The sequence below is a fragment of the Bison bison genome, unplaced genomic scaffold (assembly GCF_000754665.1).
Source record: "Bison bison bison isolate TAMUID 2011002044 unplaced genomic scaffold, Bison_UMD1.0 scf7180017864503, whole genome shotgun sequence".
Taxonomy (NCBI): Eukaryota; Metazoa; Chordata; class Mammalia; order Artiodactyla; family Bovidae; genus Bison; species Bison bison.
Window position 1 is genome coordinate 1,321,227 of NW_011495061.1, and position 15,241 is coordinate 1,336,467.

At 57.1% G+C, this 15,241-nt stretch overlaps 1 protein-coding gene across 1 annotated transcript in view; it reads left to right on the forward strand.

The window, feature by feature from the left end:
* The window catches only part of PTPRN2 (protein tyrosine phosphatase, receptor type, N polypeptide 2), a 373,453-nt gene that overhangs the window by 263,312 nt on the left and 94,900 nt on the right, over window positions 1–15,241 (forward strand). The window contains 1 exon segment of the mRNA XM_010829352.1: window positions 1,339–1,543. Within this exon segment, the coding sequence (XP_010827654.1) occupies window positions 1,339–1,543 (205 nt within the window).

The window sequence follows — 15,241 nt, forward strand, 5'->3', positions numbered from 1 at the left end:
GAGTACTCGCGCCTCCGTCCCTCCCGCCGCGGGCGGACCTGCCGTCCTCCTCGGATCCGAGCATCCAGGCAAGAAAATCCGGCGTCTTTTCTCATTTCGCCCGCGTTTCCATTAACCCAGTCCTGGCATCAACTAATCCGCCGCACGGAAGGCAAAGGAGGCTAATTAATGACCAGCTTTTCCAGTCAAGACCGGCGATAATTGCTTTGGTGGCCTTTATGATTACAAGATAAAAACGGCCCGGCCTGACATAAGAGGCCCTGTGTACATTGGGAGCCGGAGGAAGTGAGGAGCTGGAGGCCGAACGCGGCGCAGAAAATCACTAATAGAAGGGAGATAATGAATAGGCCGGCCAGGCATTCATGGGGAAAAATCCATTTTGTTACCACGCGAAATTAGGTGGTGGAAAGGAGTTTGCTAATTGTGCTCATCCCGTAGCGACCCGCACTGAGGCGGGCGCGTCTCTATTCATTTCCCGGGTAATTGCGGACGGCGTGCTGGCCGGAGCCGGTCCATCGTCCCCCTGGCGTTTTTTAATTGTTGCTAATATTCCTTATAATGAAGCTAATGAGGGCGAGCACTGTGCAGCTTTGGGCGCACGGAGACGGTGAGACGCACCGAAAGGGTGTTCTGACCTCCACCCCCCACCCTCATCAAGCCTGAGAAGCTGATGGACCTGGGCTCTCTTACCTCTCACCCACCGAGAAGTGAACTCCTGGACCATCGCGAGCCCCTGTCTTTCCTTGAAAAACCCCTGCTTTCAAAGAAAATTGCCCCAGTGCGTGATGTGGGGGTCTGTGTGGGTGCAAGCGCCCCCGCCCCGCCCCGCCGTCGGTGGTCTGTACGGCGGAGGGGGGCGGGGTGCGCCTCCGAAGGAGAGCAGGACTTCTGAACTGGCCTCCCCCTGCAGTGTAGCCAGGAGTAGTCGCCTGCCTTCGCAGCTCAGCCCCTGGTCTGACCTGTGCTGCGGCTTCTACCCCCCCACCCCACCGGTCTCTCCACCCCAGATGCCTCGGTGGTGGCCCTAAATGCCCCTCTTACCCGTTGAGAAGGGAGAAAGGCTTTGTTTTCCTTAAGGCAGTGAGTTAGGGCCCAGATACTTCCTGTCGTTGAGTTGAGCGATGCCGCTGCTGACCTTCCTGGTGAAAGCCCTGCTGACCCAGGTGCGCTATGTCCAGAGGACCCTGGACCTGGGCCGGGGGCTGCACGGCTGGACGCCCTCGGGTCGGTCCGGTGCCAGCCCAGAGCTTTACCCCTGTGGGTGTCTTTGGAAAGGACTGTCTTCAGGAGCTGGGTACTCACCTCTCACCGCCCCCTCTCCTGTTTGCAGAGAAGCAGAATCAAGCTTCTGCCTCACCAGGCTGCGCGGGAGGACTCCACCAAGTTCGTGGTGCTCACCCTGGTCTCCATCGTGGTCATCGTGGGGGTCTTGCTGGCGTCCGGCGTCATCTATTGCCTGCGACACAACTCTCACTACAGGCTAAAGGAGAAGCTCTCCGGACTGGTGGGTGACCCGGGCCCAGATGCCACCGACGCCTACCAGGTAAAGAGACACTTTTCTCGGTGCCATGGCCATTCCGTTCACCCTTAGAACAGGCCTCCCCCATGCCCGGCAGTTGTTCATAGTTTGGGTTCTTGTGTGATGACGACTTGAAACTTCTCATTAGCATTCATGTAAATGCCTTGCAACCCCGGTTTTCCTTCTCTAAGTTAATCTTAGGCTGTTCTGGGATGGTCTCACGTTAGCTGTGAAAGCAGGCTGCTAATTAGAAATGTGGAGAATGTACAATACATGAATTATGTATTATCTGTTATCTTTCTTAGTTTGGCCACTAGTAATAAAAAAAAAAAAAAACACCAGAGTTGCAAGATAAATTGATTGTATAGATGTACGAAGATGTCTCTTACATCATTGACTTCCTCAGGGTCTTAGATGAAAAGACCCTCTGACCCTGTCTGTTGCCACCTTTGCTGTGTCTTGGATGACGTGGAATCTCAGGCTGATGGCTGGAAAGCAAACCAAGGTGTCTTTAGGAGAGCCATGGTGGGGGAGCGTGTGTGGGCAGGGGGCTACAGGAACAGTCCCAACATACCTGGAAACAAATGGGGACCAATGAGAGTGAGGGGAGGCAGCTTCAGACCGAAGTGGACAGGAGAAAAGTCCACAGAATGTTTGGGGGTTCTGGAGCACACACTCCAGGTGTAATAGTGCTCTCTGAGGAAAACAGTCTTCCAGTTCTAACAGCCGTGCAGGCCCGGAATATACGCCAGTCAGGGCGTTTGATTGCTTTTAACAGAAAATATAATGTAACTCTAAGTGTATTTTCCACCTGGGAAAGTAATTTACTCAATCATCTTCTTTAAAATTCAGTCGTCTATTTTGTAAAAGACTCTCTCCCATTGGACTGGAGCGGAGTCGTTGTTTCCTCGGGTCATGTGACTGGTACGGCGTATGTCATGTAGATAGTGCGTCCTGTTTCGCAGTCACATCTATAAATGTTTCCATTCTGTCATCACAGTTGCACTGTTGGAGGCTGCTCAAGCCCTTTCCAGAGCCACCCGCCCCCGGGAGCTTGTCTGAGAAACACCCTGACCCTGTCTCGCATAAGCCACTGGGATGAGTTTATAAAATCACTCTGCTCAAAAGAGACCAGAAGACAGCCTTCTTCCCCGTTTCAAAACTCTTGGTGGTGTTGTTGAATGAAGAGAACCTCTGGTTTTCTGGAGGGGGTCAGAAGCCTGGTCGGTGCAGTCTTTTCTTATTAAAGAAACAGCAACTTCAGATGTGTGGGAGATGGCATTTCAAGAGCAGAGCTAGCTTTGCTTCAAAGCAAAAGAAAAAGCACGTTTGAAGGAGAAGCTTGGGGAAAAATGTCACACCAACTAGTAAGACTTTATCCAGAAATTCTATTGAGCAAGGCCAGTATAGGCAGCCGGGTCTGCTGGGCCAGGCCTGTGCCAGGACATAAATAAATTATCACACCGGTTCTGTTCCGTGTGTGAGAGACGGGAGATCACACGGGCGGAGGGTTTTAGAAAGCATGGCATCCTTTGATACGCTTTGAAATTCAAATATGAAATATTGATAGAATGGAAAGGTTGGGCTTGCATGCAGAAGTGACTCGTTCTGGCAAAAGTGCAGGTTGCGAATGCATACTTAGGACCGCGTTTGTGATAATTAACAGGAAAAAAAGCGTCCCAGCGACAGCTCTAATTAATAGTATCTGTAATTAAAATCATGCCCTTCCAGCAGGAAAATTGTTTGAATTTCTTGGAGTGACCTTTATGTGGCTCCTCCTGGGGGCATGGTGGCTAAGTTGATATTGATTTTATAATGAGCTCTGGTTTGTTTAATAAGAATCTGTAATCCAGACAATAAATGAAATGTGTGCTTTTCTTCAATCCAGATTAATAAAAAAAAAAAAAAGGAAAGAACACAGAAAAAAACTTTAAAAATAGGGTCTAGGAAAATTTGGAAATGAAAGTATTGTAGAGATTTTCTGGTGGGCTTGGTTTTGAGATTACTACAGAACACCCTTGTGGGAGCTACTTTGATGAAATGTGGAGGTTTGCTCCTCCGAAGTGGACTGCTCACTGCTCAGAACATGCTGGCACTGGGCTGTCGTCTTGTTTGGGCTTGTTTTTAGCAGAGCACACTCAGCAAATGGGGTGAGGCTGTCCTGATTCTTGGCTCTGCATTTGCTGAGTCATGTGTTAAGGGCTGGTGGGGGTGCAGTTGCACACAGAGGAGTCTGCCTCTGTAAACAGGGCGGGTACTCATCCATTCACGGATCCCTCCTTCATTAGGGTTTTCTATAACTGCCATGGAGACCCCTTCGAGTTTAAAAATCTGCCTGAAAAAGTTTTTTTTAAGTATTTCGAACCCCAAACAGCCATTTGCAGATGGTGTCTTGCTGGCTTCCGTGCTTCGTTTTCAAATCACTGGACTTCGGCACTTTGCCAATTCTCCCCTGTGCTCGAGGTTACGGGTACCGTCCGGCTAGTGACCCTCATCCCGGGGTTACAAGGAAGACGGAATGACTTAATATGGAGCTTTCTTTCATGGGGCGTCTGGGAACGTCCCATTCATTTTATGAAGTTTCTGAAGGAGAAGATAGATGAGCACTCTGCACGTTCGGGGAGGAGCGAGTGGCCCGGGAGTGGTAGGTGGCAGTGTCGTAGCTTTACTGACCTCAGAGCAGGAGGAGGTCAGCCTTTACAGGAGAGCGGCCTTGGGGGCGGGCAGTGGAGGCTCGAGTCTGGTGGTCTGCAGGCGGGCCTGGTGCACCTGGGCGTCCGCCTGCTCCCCGAGCGGAGAGCCCATGGACAGTAGGGGCGCGGCCGCCAGGCTCTTCCAGCGGGGCAGCCCTCGGGTGGTCGGCCCTCCGTGCACACCTGGACTTGCTCTGCTAAAACCCGTCCCTGCACGTCCCTGGTCCTCTGGGCCAGCCCCTGCCTGCTCGTCTAATCCACGGTTTGGGGTTCGGGGCTCCTGTGGGCTCGCGGAGTGTCCCTGAGTGCTCGGCGGGTTTTTTTTCTTTAAACTTGTTTCCAAACAGCGAGTAATTTGCATTATTAGCTTCCAGTGCAAATACGTTTAAACATTTTTTTCTCTTGTCCCTTAAAATAGAACTATTTTATAGACAAGAGTCAGCATTTTAAAGACTCTTACGTATGTGTGAGAGTGTGGTATTTTCATTTGCTTTTCCTATTGGAAAAATCACATCTTTCTCAACAGACTCATATTTTAACAAGTAACAAGATATCAATTTCACCAGGTAATCTATTGAAGTTTAATTTGCTTGGACTTGGAAGAACTGGGTGTATTAACTTTTAGAAGAACTGAAATCCATCTTTAAAGGTCATGTTTTAATGGGATTCTGCAATTAAACTTTCTCCATTGTTTTAGTAAATGTTATTTTTGTTCTCTAAGTAGATAAGCATAAGATACTTCGATTAAATCGGTGTTTTTGGTCTAAAAGGCCAATGTCTTTGCCTTTATTCCTATTTCCCCCCAGTTGGCACATCACGTGATGCGCACGTATGTGCATGCGTGAGCGTGTATTTACACACGCGTGCTCGCTGAGGGCAGCCCTGGGGCTGCAGGACGAAGTCACAGCCCACAAGTGAGTTTTGTCACGTCAGTGCCCTACTTCCGTGGAAGGGGATTGGGCAAGACTGGGCAGAAACAAGCCCCTGGATGCTCAGAGGTGTCCCCGCCTATCCCCCGCCCCCGCCCCGAGTTTCTTTGAACGCGGCTCTGTTTCCAGGCTTTGATCATCTCAGAGCAGCGGCTGCTCCCCTTCCCCTTGCCAGGGCGCAGCTCTGCAGAATCTCTGGCGAGGAGGCCTCCTCTGATGGTCTGCCTCTGGTGCCCACAGGCCCCAGGGTGTTTGGGGCCTTTGGAGCCAGACCCAGAGGAGAGGGCGGGGTCGGGCTGGGGGTGCCCATGAACCGCGGTCCCAGGAGCCCAGAGGCCCCCGACCTCCGCGCTGGGGCGAGGAGAGCCTGGCTCAGGGGGAGGGAGGCCCCAGGCTGCCTCTGCTCCTGGCCTGGCTCAGGGGCCTTCTCCTCGGTGACTCTCCTCTTCTCACTTGCTGTGGCTCTCAACACAGAAACCCTCCCCCCTCGACGTGGAAAGCAGGGAATTCCTGGGGTTTACCTGATCCAGGTTCTAAACCAGCCCTTCCCACCTCAGTCCACTGCGAATCTTTTAGCAGCTTGGCGTGGCTTTATGTTTAAATTCTCATGTTGAAATAATTCTGTGTGCAAATTCCAATAAGCAAAATCTATCCTGCTTCAAAACTGGAAGGGTGCCCTGAAATACTATTAAAGAACATTTCTTTCTGTGATGACCTAGTCAGGCCTGAGGACTGGAGTCTTTCGGGTTTTGCCTCTGCAGAAGTGGCCATCAGTACCAACCACCGCAGGCAGAATTCCCTCGAAACGTCCTGAATTCTGGTCATGTGGCAGGGGTGTGGGCTGCCGGGCAGCAGGAGGCTGCTGAGGGCACAGCCTGGTGACCCCCGGGCAGGCCTGGGCCCCCTGTGAGTCCGTTCAGCTTCCCTGCCTGCAGCCTTGTGAGAACCCCAGGAAAACATGCTCACTTTCTGGGTGGTGAGAGTAAGGGGGCCTGTTTGCGGGACCTGCTTTTTGCCTGTGTTTTCCGTGTCAGGGGACCCGGCTCAGGGCCGACGGGCTCTGACCTGCATGCTCAGTCAGACCTTCCCGATACCTCTCCACTCCGGGTCTGAATGTGCCTCTGGAAACCTGAAGTGGTAGCGTGTTTTTCTCATAAATCTTAAACTTTCAAACGTGCCGTTTCCAAAAGCAGCGACTGCATGCGCGTTCCCTGGCTTCTGTGCAACGCGTTCTCTCGGAAATAGCCCCGAGATCGGGGAACGTCTTCTAGGGGAGGCTGGAGTCTAGAAAGATGGCCAAAGAGACACCTATGCACGCCCAGAAAACACACCGCCTTCCCGATGGAGCAGCTGCTGCCCCGGTCAGACAGTGGCAGTCGGACCAGACTTATTAAACACCGGAGACCCCTCAGTGAGGTGTCTGGGAACTGAACGATCAGGACGTCTAACGCGAAGGACGCTGCGGCCTGGTCTCTGCGGCTCCCGGGATCCCGTGTTACATGCCGTGGTCAGCTCTCCTCTTGGCGATGTGTCCATGGATCTGGGCTTTACCCCAGGCGGGCCCAGGGCATGGGGGCCAGAGGGGGCTCACCTGCCTCCTCCGGGTCAGGCTGCTTTCCCGGGTCTTGTGTTGTCCCGTGACAGCCGAGGGCAGAGAGTGTACCTGAGAGGCAGGTCCAGGCGGCACGGTTTGGGGCAGGTGGGGAGGGAAGGTGCGTCACTTGAATTGACTCTGATTCTGGCGAGGGTGGGTGGAATGTTCGCGTCCGCCTGCCCCTCTCTGTTAGCATGGGCATCCACTTCCACCTCCCTGAGGCCCAAGCAGCGCGCCATAGGAGCCCGGGGCCTGGAAGACCCTCCGAGAGCCCCGCCTCTGCCCCCAGCCTCCGGCTCCCATGAGCGGTGCCCGTAGACATGCTGGGAAAGCCTGCTCTGACCCTGGTCCATGCCGCGGGGCCACTCCAGGCGGCAGGGCCTGTCATACGCGTGCAGGAAGCAGGCGTGGGGTGGGCATGACTTGTCCCGGGCCCCAGGTGGCAGGCAGCAGAGCTGAACTGGCCACGGGACACACAGGCGGCAGGATGCTCGCTGGACAGGGTTCCCTGCCCCAGGTCTGATGGCCCCTGTGCCACCTTCCTCCTCGAGGGGAGGGGAGCCAGGGAGACACTGGAGAGGCGGACGTCGCGCCCTGCCGGCTGGGGACTCCTCGCAGACACAGCGTCGGCTGTAAACCCACCCCAGGCCTGGGCACCGCACCACCCAGATGACCAAGGGGTCGTTGGCCTGATGGGGACCTCCCACACTGGGCCACAGGAGGGGCACAGAGCCCGCTGGAGGGCGGGGCGGCATGCTGGAGCCTGAGTGTGGACCCTCGGGCGGATGTGCGGGCAGGAGTACGCGCCGAAGCGCCGTGTCCCCTGCGCTGTGGAACAGGGACGGGGTCCAGGGCCACGGGGCCAGTGACCCTCCCTACCCTTGAGCAAGGGCCATGCTGCCCCTGCGGGTAGCTGACTTCTCCTGCGTGAGGGCGACGGTGGGCCAGGCCCGTCGCCCCGTCCAGCTGGCCTTCTGGCCCTCTTGTTTTCCCACTGCGCTTCCCAGTCTCTCTCCACTCCTTTCCCTCCCTCCCAGTGTTTGACCTCGTGGACGGCCCTGCCCCACCGCCTGGCGGCAGCAGCCAGCCATGTCCCCAGGCCCCACGCTCCTCACCCATGGGACGGGAAGGGAAGCGCATCGGGCTGGTCCCTGGGCTCTAGAAGGTCCGAGAAGGTCACGGAGGCGCCCGGCACCTCATCTCTATGTGCTGTTCAGGGAGCGGCTGTGTGTGCTGACCACGGCGTGTGTGCTGACCGTGGCGTGTGTGCTGACCGCGGCGTGTGTGTGCTGACCGCGGCGTGTGTGTGCTGACCGCGGTGTGTGTGCTGACCATGGCACTCGGGTGTTGGTGGGTGTGGCTTCCTCTGGAGGCGCGGCTCGGGCCCCCCCAGCTCAGGTGAACGTCTCTGACTTCTTGCCCTGCAAGGGCTGTTCTCTCTGCTTTAGACCCTGATCCAGAGATGCAGGCACGTTTCCTGGACCGCAGCTTAGCACATACGTTCTGCAAGAATAGCAGTGTGCTCCTGGGGAAAGCCAGAGAAACCCGAGGCCTGACTGTCCTGGGGAGTCCAGGACGTTGTGGGGAGGGCGCTGATCGAGGCGGGCTGTGGGGACAGTGGCCGTGGTGTCCGTGGGGCGCTGCTCCCCGTCTGTCCGTGGAGGTCAGTCCTGCCGTCCTCCACCGTCTGCAGGAAGGTGGACTCGTGTGTGTGTGTCCAGGGCCTCCTGAGTCCAGCGCGTCTGTTCCCCTCGCCCGGCCGCGGGCGCCCCTCAGCAGGCGGCGGAGCCCGTGTGCGGCCTGGTGTCCCGGGAGACCCCCTGTGGGCTTCTCGGCGATGCCAAGCTCTGCTGAAAGGTGGGCGCTGGGAGGAGAAGCCTGCGAGAGTGCAGGGAAGTGTGAAAATGGATTCAACGGGGATTTAGACCCAGACGGCAGGAGGGTGGGAGGGAATGCTAAAAGGCAGGTAATCAGAGGCCGGGGTCCCGTGAGTGAGCCAGGCGGTCCCGCGAAGCCCAGCGACAGGCCCACAACCCGCCTCCCCTTCCGGGGTCTGCCTCCCGCTCCCCAGCTCCTGCTGGCCCGGCCCCGGGGAGCGCGCGTCCCCGTGAAGGTGAGGGGGCTCCACAGAGGCCTGTGCCTGCAGAGCCCGCTGTCTGTCCACCAGGCCTCCAGGATGGGCCTGGCGCGGGCGGCCATGGGCAGAGCCCCGCAGCGCTGCCCGGTCAGCTCCTGAGCCCCTGCTGGCCCGATGGCACCTGTGCCCCCGGGGACCCCCCGTGCCACGCACAGTGACGTGCACCCCCCCATCAAAGGCGGCCAAGCCCAGCTCTTAACTCAACATGGGCCTGGCACAACAGAGGGCAGAGCTCACTGAGGGGAAAGCCGAGGGCTGTTGGCTCCGACCGTTGGAGGCCACAGAAGTGTGTGTTTACGAGGGGAGAACGCTTCGGAAAGAGCAGCTGCACAGCCCAACCCAGGGGAGTCAGGCAGGGCACAGCGGTTTCCAAACGTCAGAGGGGACCGTGCGGGGACGTGGCGCGGGGGACGGCCACCTGTGAGCCCCCGACGCAGGGCGGCGCACTCACCCGCCCGGGCAGGCCCAGCGTCCACACCGCTGTCTCCTGAGGCCCCTTTGGCGTGGAGTGTGTATGCCTCAGTCCCCACCCCTGGCCAGCAGCTGCACGGCCTGTGTGTCTGGGTCCCTGCTGGCCTGCAGCTCACCCTGGGGGAGGGACGCCTTGGGGAGCCTCGGGAAGACCACGTGCCTCGAGAGAAGTACGCCTCTTCCAGAAAGTCTTTTCCAGAATCCACTTCTTCCAGTGATGACATCATGGTTTCTAAAGCGGCAGGGGCGGAAGAGAACTCTGTTTCGAAGCAGTTTACAGGGAGGACCGGTTCACGCTGGGTTAGGCACGTGCCTGAGACGAGCAGCTCTGAGAGGGGCCCCTGGGAGCCTGCGGTGGTCAGGGAGGACTTCCCAGAGGAGGTGAGCGAGGGGGCTCAGACGGAGAGACAAGAGGCAGGGTGCCTGGGAGAGGAGGGGGCCGGAGTCTGGGCCGTGGACAGAGGCGTCTCCTTGGAGCTGACGCTTACACTAAGGAGAGAGAGGCCTTTGGAGGCGGTCGAGCCCAGATCCAAGAGCATCTTGGACAGATGGAGGTGGGAGTTCCAGGAGCCGGGGGGCGTGTCTGTGCTGCACGCAAGTCACTTCTTCGGGAGACGTCACCGGAGGGATGCCCGACGGGGGAGAAGCTCCGTAACAGTGTTTCTCTTCTCCATCTAATTAACAGCTCTTAAACTTTGTGGCTCAAAACATTTGAGTCTCCGTTGGGGTTTTCTATTTTGGAAGTGAAAGTTGCTCAGTTGTGTCTGACTCTTTGTGACCCCATGAATGGAATTCTCCAGGCCAGAATACTGGAGTGGGTAGCCTTTCCCTTCTCCAGGGGATCCCAGGGGTCGAACCTAGGTCTCCTGCATTGCAGGAGGATTCTTTACCAGCTGAGCCACCAGGGAAGCCCAAGAATACTGGAGTGGGTAATCTATCCGTTCTCCAGCAGATCTTTCTGACCCAGGAATTGAACCAGGGTCTTCTGCATTGTAGGCAGATTCTTTACCAACTGAGCTATGAGGAAAGCCCGCCAAAGCACTCCTGCTTTGAAAGACTTGCTGATAATTAAGAATGGAATTGTGGTGGGTTATTTATTAGCAAGGGCAAGGTATTCATACAGGTGACTTCCTATTAGGAAGGCGACAGTCGTGAAAAAATGTGTTTTAAGGTTCTTTAATGTAAAAAATCATGCAACCAGCAAAGTTCGGTATCTGGGTGTGTGTTTGCATGCGTCTGTGACTATTTGGAGAATGAAAAAAGGAAGGCTCACAAATGATTGCATCAGCAGGAAAGGCCAGATGCTTTAAGATGCTCGGCTGTGTAAGGTGTGTGAGGGTTACGGACAGGAAGCACAGGTTAGTGATGTTTCATCGCAGACGAGCTAGAAGAGTCTGTGTGACGGACGCTGGGGCTCTAACACTGCCCAGGGCGCCAGTGTCAGTGTGGAACTAGACATATATCCTCTAGAGTTAGGAGTTGGGATTTGTTTTATACGTAAGCATTTTATCGTTTTCTTGTTTTATAGACAGTGAAGCAGAAGAATAACAAGTGAGAGGAATGTTCTTTAGATTACATCCTTCGTAATCCCGAACACCGTGCTCTTTAAGTAGAGTCCACGGTGGTCTTGGGTGGGAGGAAAGCGTTGCTTGTGCAGCAGCCGTCAGCTGGGAGGGCAGTCTCAGCTGTTTACCTGCCCCCAGTCATCCCCACCCCGGCTTCCCCTTCCTCTCCCACATCCAGGGAGAAGGGAAGTACTGAGTTCAGCGACCGCAGAACTTGACATTGAAACGCCAAGGGGAAAAAAACCTCAGTTCCCCTGTTGTTTGCTTTCGAACTTTCTTTTCTGACTTCAGACCCTGTGTTTCCCAAATGGTGGTCGTTAAGTGGTGCGTTTTAACTCTGGTCCCCCATCCTGTGGCCCCCCGCTTCCTGAGACAGATTCCTGGGGCGCGTCTTGGGTGCACAGACCTCACGCTGGCTCCAGCAACCTGCGACTCATGGCCCCGGGCCCTGGCCAGCAGTGCCCCACGTGTCTGCTTGCTCTCGGGGCCTCTCCTGGGATGCCCCTTCTGGGGCTTTCCTCCAGGGCCGCGGCCAGCTTGGACCTGCTGTGGAAGCTGGGCGCCTGTGCCTTCCTGGCGGTGACAGCCTGAGACGTTCCTGCTGGCCTCAGAGGTCAGCGCCCTCACCTCACAGCTGGGAGAACCGAGATCAAACGGACTGACGGTGACTTGCCCCCATCACCCTGCGCATCAGTGTTGGGGGGCCGCGTCGCCATTCACAGCAGCTTCGGTGGCGTAACTGGTCCCCGAAGGATGCTGTGAGTTTGTCTCTGAGGCGGAGGCAGCTGCCTCCCGGCCCGCGTCCCCCGCGGCCCTGCCTCTGCGTTAACAAGGCTGCAGGTGGGATGGGGAGCTGGGAAGCCCTTTTGTGCCCCTGCCTGGCTCTGTATTGGCCTTGGGCCCGCCCTTGAGCTCCTCTGTCCTGGAACCTTTGTGCAGGCTGCAGCCCTCACTCGGAAAGCCGTCCCCCAGCTCTGCCCCCTCGAGCGTCCCATCTGTCCCCCGGCCGGACCCCACACCCGCCGCCCGCCCAGCGTGGCCCCTCCTGAGGGACCCCTCCCAGCACCTTGGACCGCCCTTCACTTCTGGAGGGGCTTTCGCCCCGGGCTGAGCCAGACCAGAACTTGGCTTGTTCCTTCCCCTGCGTGTCCTCTGAAAAGAAGGTGAGGATCTGTGGAATGAACGCTCAGCCTCAGCAGGGACCGCTCAGAGCCCGGGAAAGCCTGGTTGGCAGGTGGGTCTAAGGTATCGTCATGAGAGGAGCCGGTCGGGGGGCGTGTTTAGAACTCTCGTGAAGACATCACCCTTAACCTCCAGCGTTGAGAGCAGTGCCCAGCACGCAGCACGGGGTGCGTGTTGAGCTCCACATGTGGATGAACGAGACGACGGTGATGACAGACCTTGGGGCTTCAGTATCTGCTGAGCAAGGAGAAAATAAGGGAGGTGCAAACGTTGCTGGTAGGAGACGGCTGCTCGTCCACGTCCGCGTCAGGACCAGGGCTCCCTGAAGAGGTGCGCAGTTTGTTTCCACTTGACGTGGCCATTTTTTATTGTCTGAATATGAAATATGAACCTGAAACGCCCCTGCACACAGTGGAGCCACTCCAGACTGCCTTTGCCCTCAGAGGCCGAGTCGAATGTGAGCTATGAGGCGTCTCTGACATTCAGGACCCAGGGAGCTGTCAGCTGCAGGAGTCCAGGAAGTTCGGGCTTTGTGTTTGCTGTTTTATTTGTCTTAAGGACGGTGGCCCTGCTGGGGGCTTCTAGCTGGACGGGAATCCTCCTGTGGACGGGAACCCTCCTGTGAGGGCTTCTGGGTCTTGCCGAGGTTGTGGGTCAGACACACTCTCTCCTGCATCTCCATGAATTCCGGCTTTCAGCTGAAGCATCAGAGATCATTGCGGAAACCATGGTAACTGTGGGTTAGGAGAGAAGATACTCGTGGAGTTACGTGTTTCCTTCCTGTGTTCTCCTCGTCACAGCTCTTCCCCGGTTTCACCCTGATGGTGATCAGAAACAGAGCCGACGGCGTGTGTCCCAGGTCTGAAAGGACACTCAGGCTCGGGGCGGGGCCTTGTGGACGTGGACGAGTCAGACACACCGGGGAGGAACTTAGTAATGTGTCTTCTGGGCCCATCTTTAGGCAGCAGGCCAGCCGTAATTTGGTGATTTCATCTCTTGCACTAGAGAGCTATGGAAAATGAGACCGGTCTCGAGCTTTCACCTAAGGCTCACCAGCGATGTCCCAGCCCCACCCGAGGACCTGAGTCCAGCCCCCAGGCAGCCCCACCGCCCGCAGCCTCTCGTGGGGGCGGCCCTGCCCTCAGCGTCTCGGCCACTGCCCAGCGTGGGGGGCCTGGGCCCTAGGGGCTCCTGGCTGCAGGCGGTACCCACTGATGAGCGGGCATCGGGAGAGCCTCATTGATCTGTGCTGGACACCGAGGGGGACAGAGAACAAGAAAGTGACCGCTGCCCTCAGTTTGGCAGGCGAGGACTGTCCACGTGGCGGTAACTGGACAGCAGGCAGGGTCACTGTCGCGGCCGCGCATCTCTGACCGTGGACTGCTCCAGACGGGGAAGCGAGCGGGACGCCCTTCTCACCTCTGTCAGCAGAGATGAGTCTGTGTCCTTACCTCTCATTTACAGAAAGCGTTTACAAGGCGGGAGCCGTGACTCACTGTTGCTCCGTAAACACTGCTGCCCGGGGGCTGTCCTCACAGTTGACTGGTGCCACGGGAGCCGGCACCGAAGGCGGCTGCGGTCTCGCCAGAGGAGCCCGGGTCTGCAGCCACAGCTGTTCTCAGGGTGTCGGGGTGCTGGTGGGGCACAGGTTAAAGGTCAGAATGAGCACCGGCTTGTGGAGACTCTCCGGCCAGCTCAGGGTTCACTCTGGAGACGGGCTTCTCCCCTGCATGGGCACATGCGTGGATGTGTGTGTGTGTGCATGTGTGTACACACAATGCATTCACGTGTGCATGCATGTGTGTGTACACGTGTGTGCATGGTGTGTGTTCGTGTGTGCACATACACACATTCGTGTGTGCATGGTGTGTGCGCTGTGTACATGTGTGCGTGCATGTGTGTGCACATGCATGCACATGGTCTGTGCACAGGTGAGCATGCTGTTCTGCCAGGGGAATGTAAACGTGATCTGGGCATCACTGAGCAGCTGGTGGATGCAGTGAAGAGGGTCCAGGACGAGTGGTGGGGACCCCGTGACACACGCCAGGGCTGGAGAGACAGGCTGAGCGCCAGCTCTCGTCCAGAGAGCAGAAGGCGGCCTGGATCGGGGACCCCGCCCACTGCCCCTGCTATGCCTCTAACCCCCCCGGGGTCCTCTGCTTCCTACCCAGAAACAGCCGGGGCACCCGATCCCTTACGAGGCCACTGGGGAGAGCTGTCCTGGGGTGCACAGAGCACACATCTGTGTCCACGTCCCAGGGCAACGCCGAGCAGATGAGCTGCTTTCAGTGGGAGGGGCCCCGTGAAACCCCACCCTCACCCAGCATGAGTCTGTGCTCGCGGCCTGCTCGAGGCTGTTCCTCCCGGTCACACTTGTCACGCGTCACAGCTGCTGGGGGTGAGGCTCCACTTTTCTTCCTGTGCTTTTTCTCGATGGACATTCCTGGACCCGGAGTGTCCGGGTCAGACATTTCACTCGTTCATTCATTTTGAACGTAGAAGTTGCCGTGTGTTAGACATACCTCGTGTGGGGTTTTATTGGGAAAGTGAAGCCTGATCAGTCAACTACAAACCAGCAAACTGAGCGGGAAGAGGAGACGTGCCTGGGCCTCACCCTGAGGGCCTGACCCAGGGCTCCCCTGCTGCCCGCGGGCCTTTTGCCGTGGTGCTTGTGGTCACGCCACCTCCGAGCATGTTCGTGGCGCCCTCCGTCATGGCGTCTCCGTGGCCTCTTGCATGTGACCCCCCGAACGCCACTCTGGGGTCGCCTGTGCCCCTTGCTCTCACCATGTTGTGGGGTCCACAGTGCCTTTGGAGCTGGGCTGAGACCTCCCAGGGCAGCCGCTCCTTTTCAGCATTTTTATCCGCCCGGAGAGTAATTGTCCCCCCACCCCCACCCCCCGGGGCACGTAATGAACCCCTTTCGCTCTCTCCCAGCTTTGCGCGTCCCTCCCCAGCTTTGCGCTGCTGCACTAATTACGATCCCAAATAGCCCCACAAACCCGGGGCCTTTGTGTGCACACTCAGCGTCTGCTGCTTTGTTCCCGCTGCTCCGTGAAAGGTACAAAGAGGCTGTTCTAAAGCCCGGGGAGTCCTGTTTTTCCTCGGGCGCAGTCTGGGGACGGCAGGCCTTGTCTCTCAGAGAAAGCCC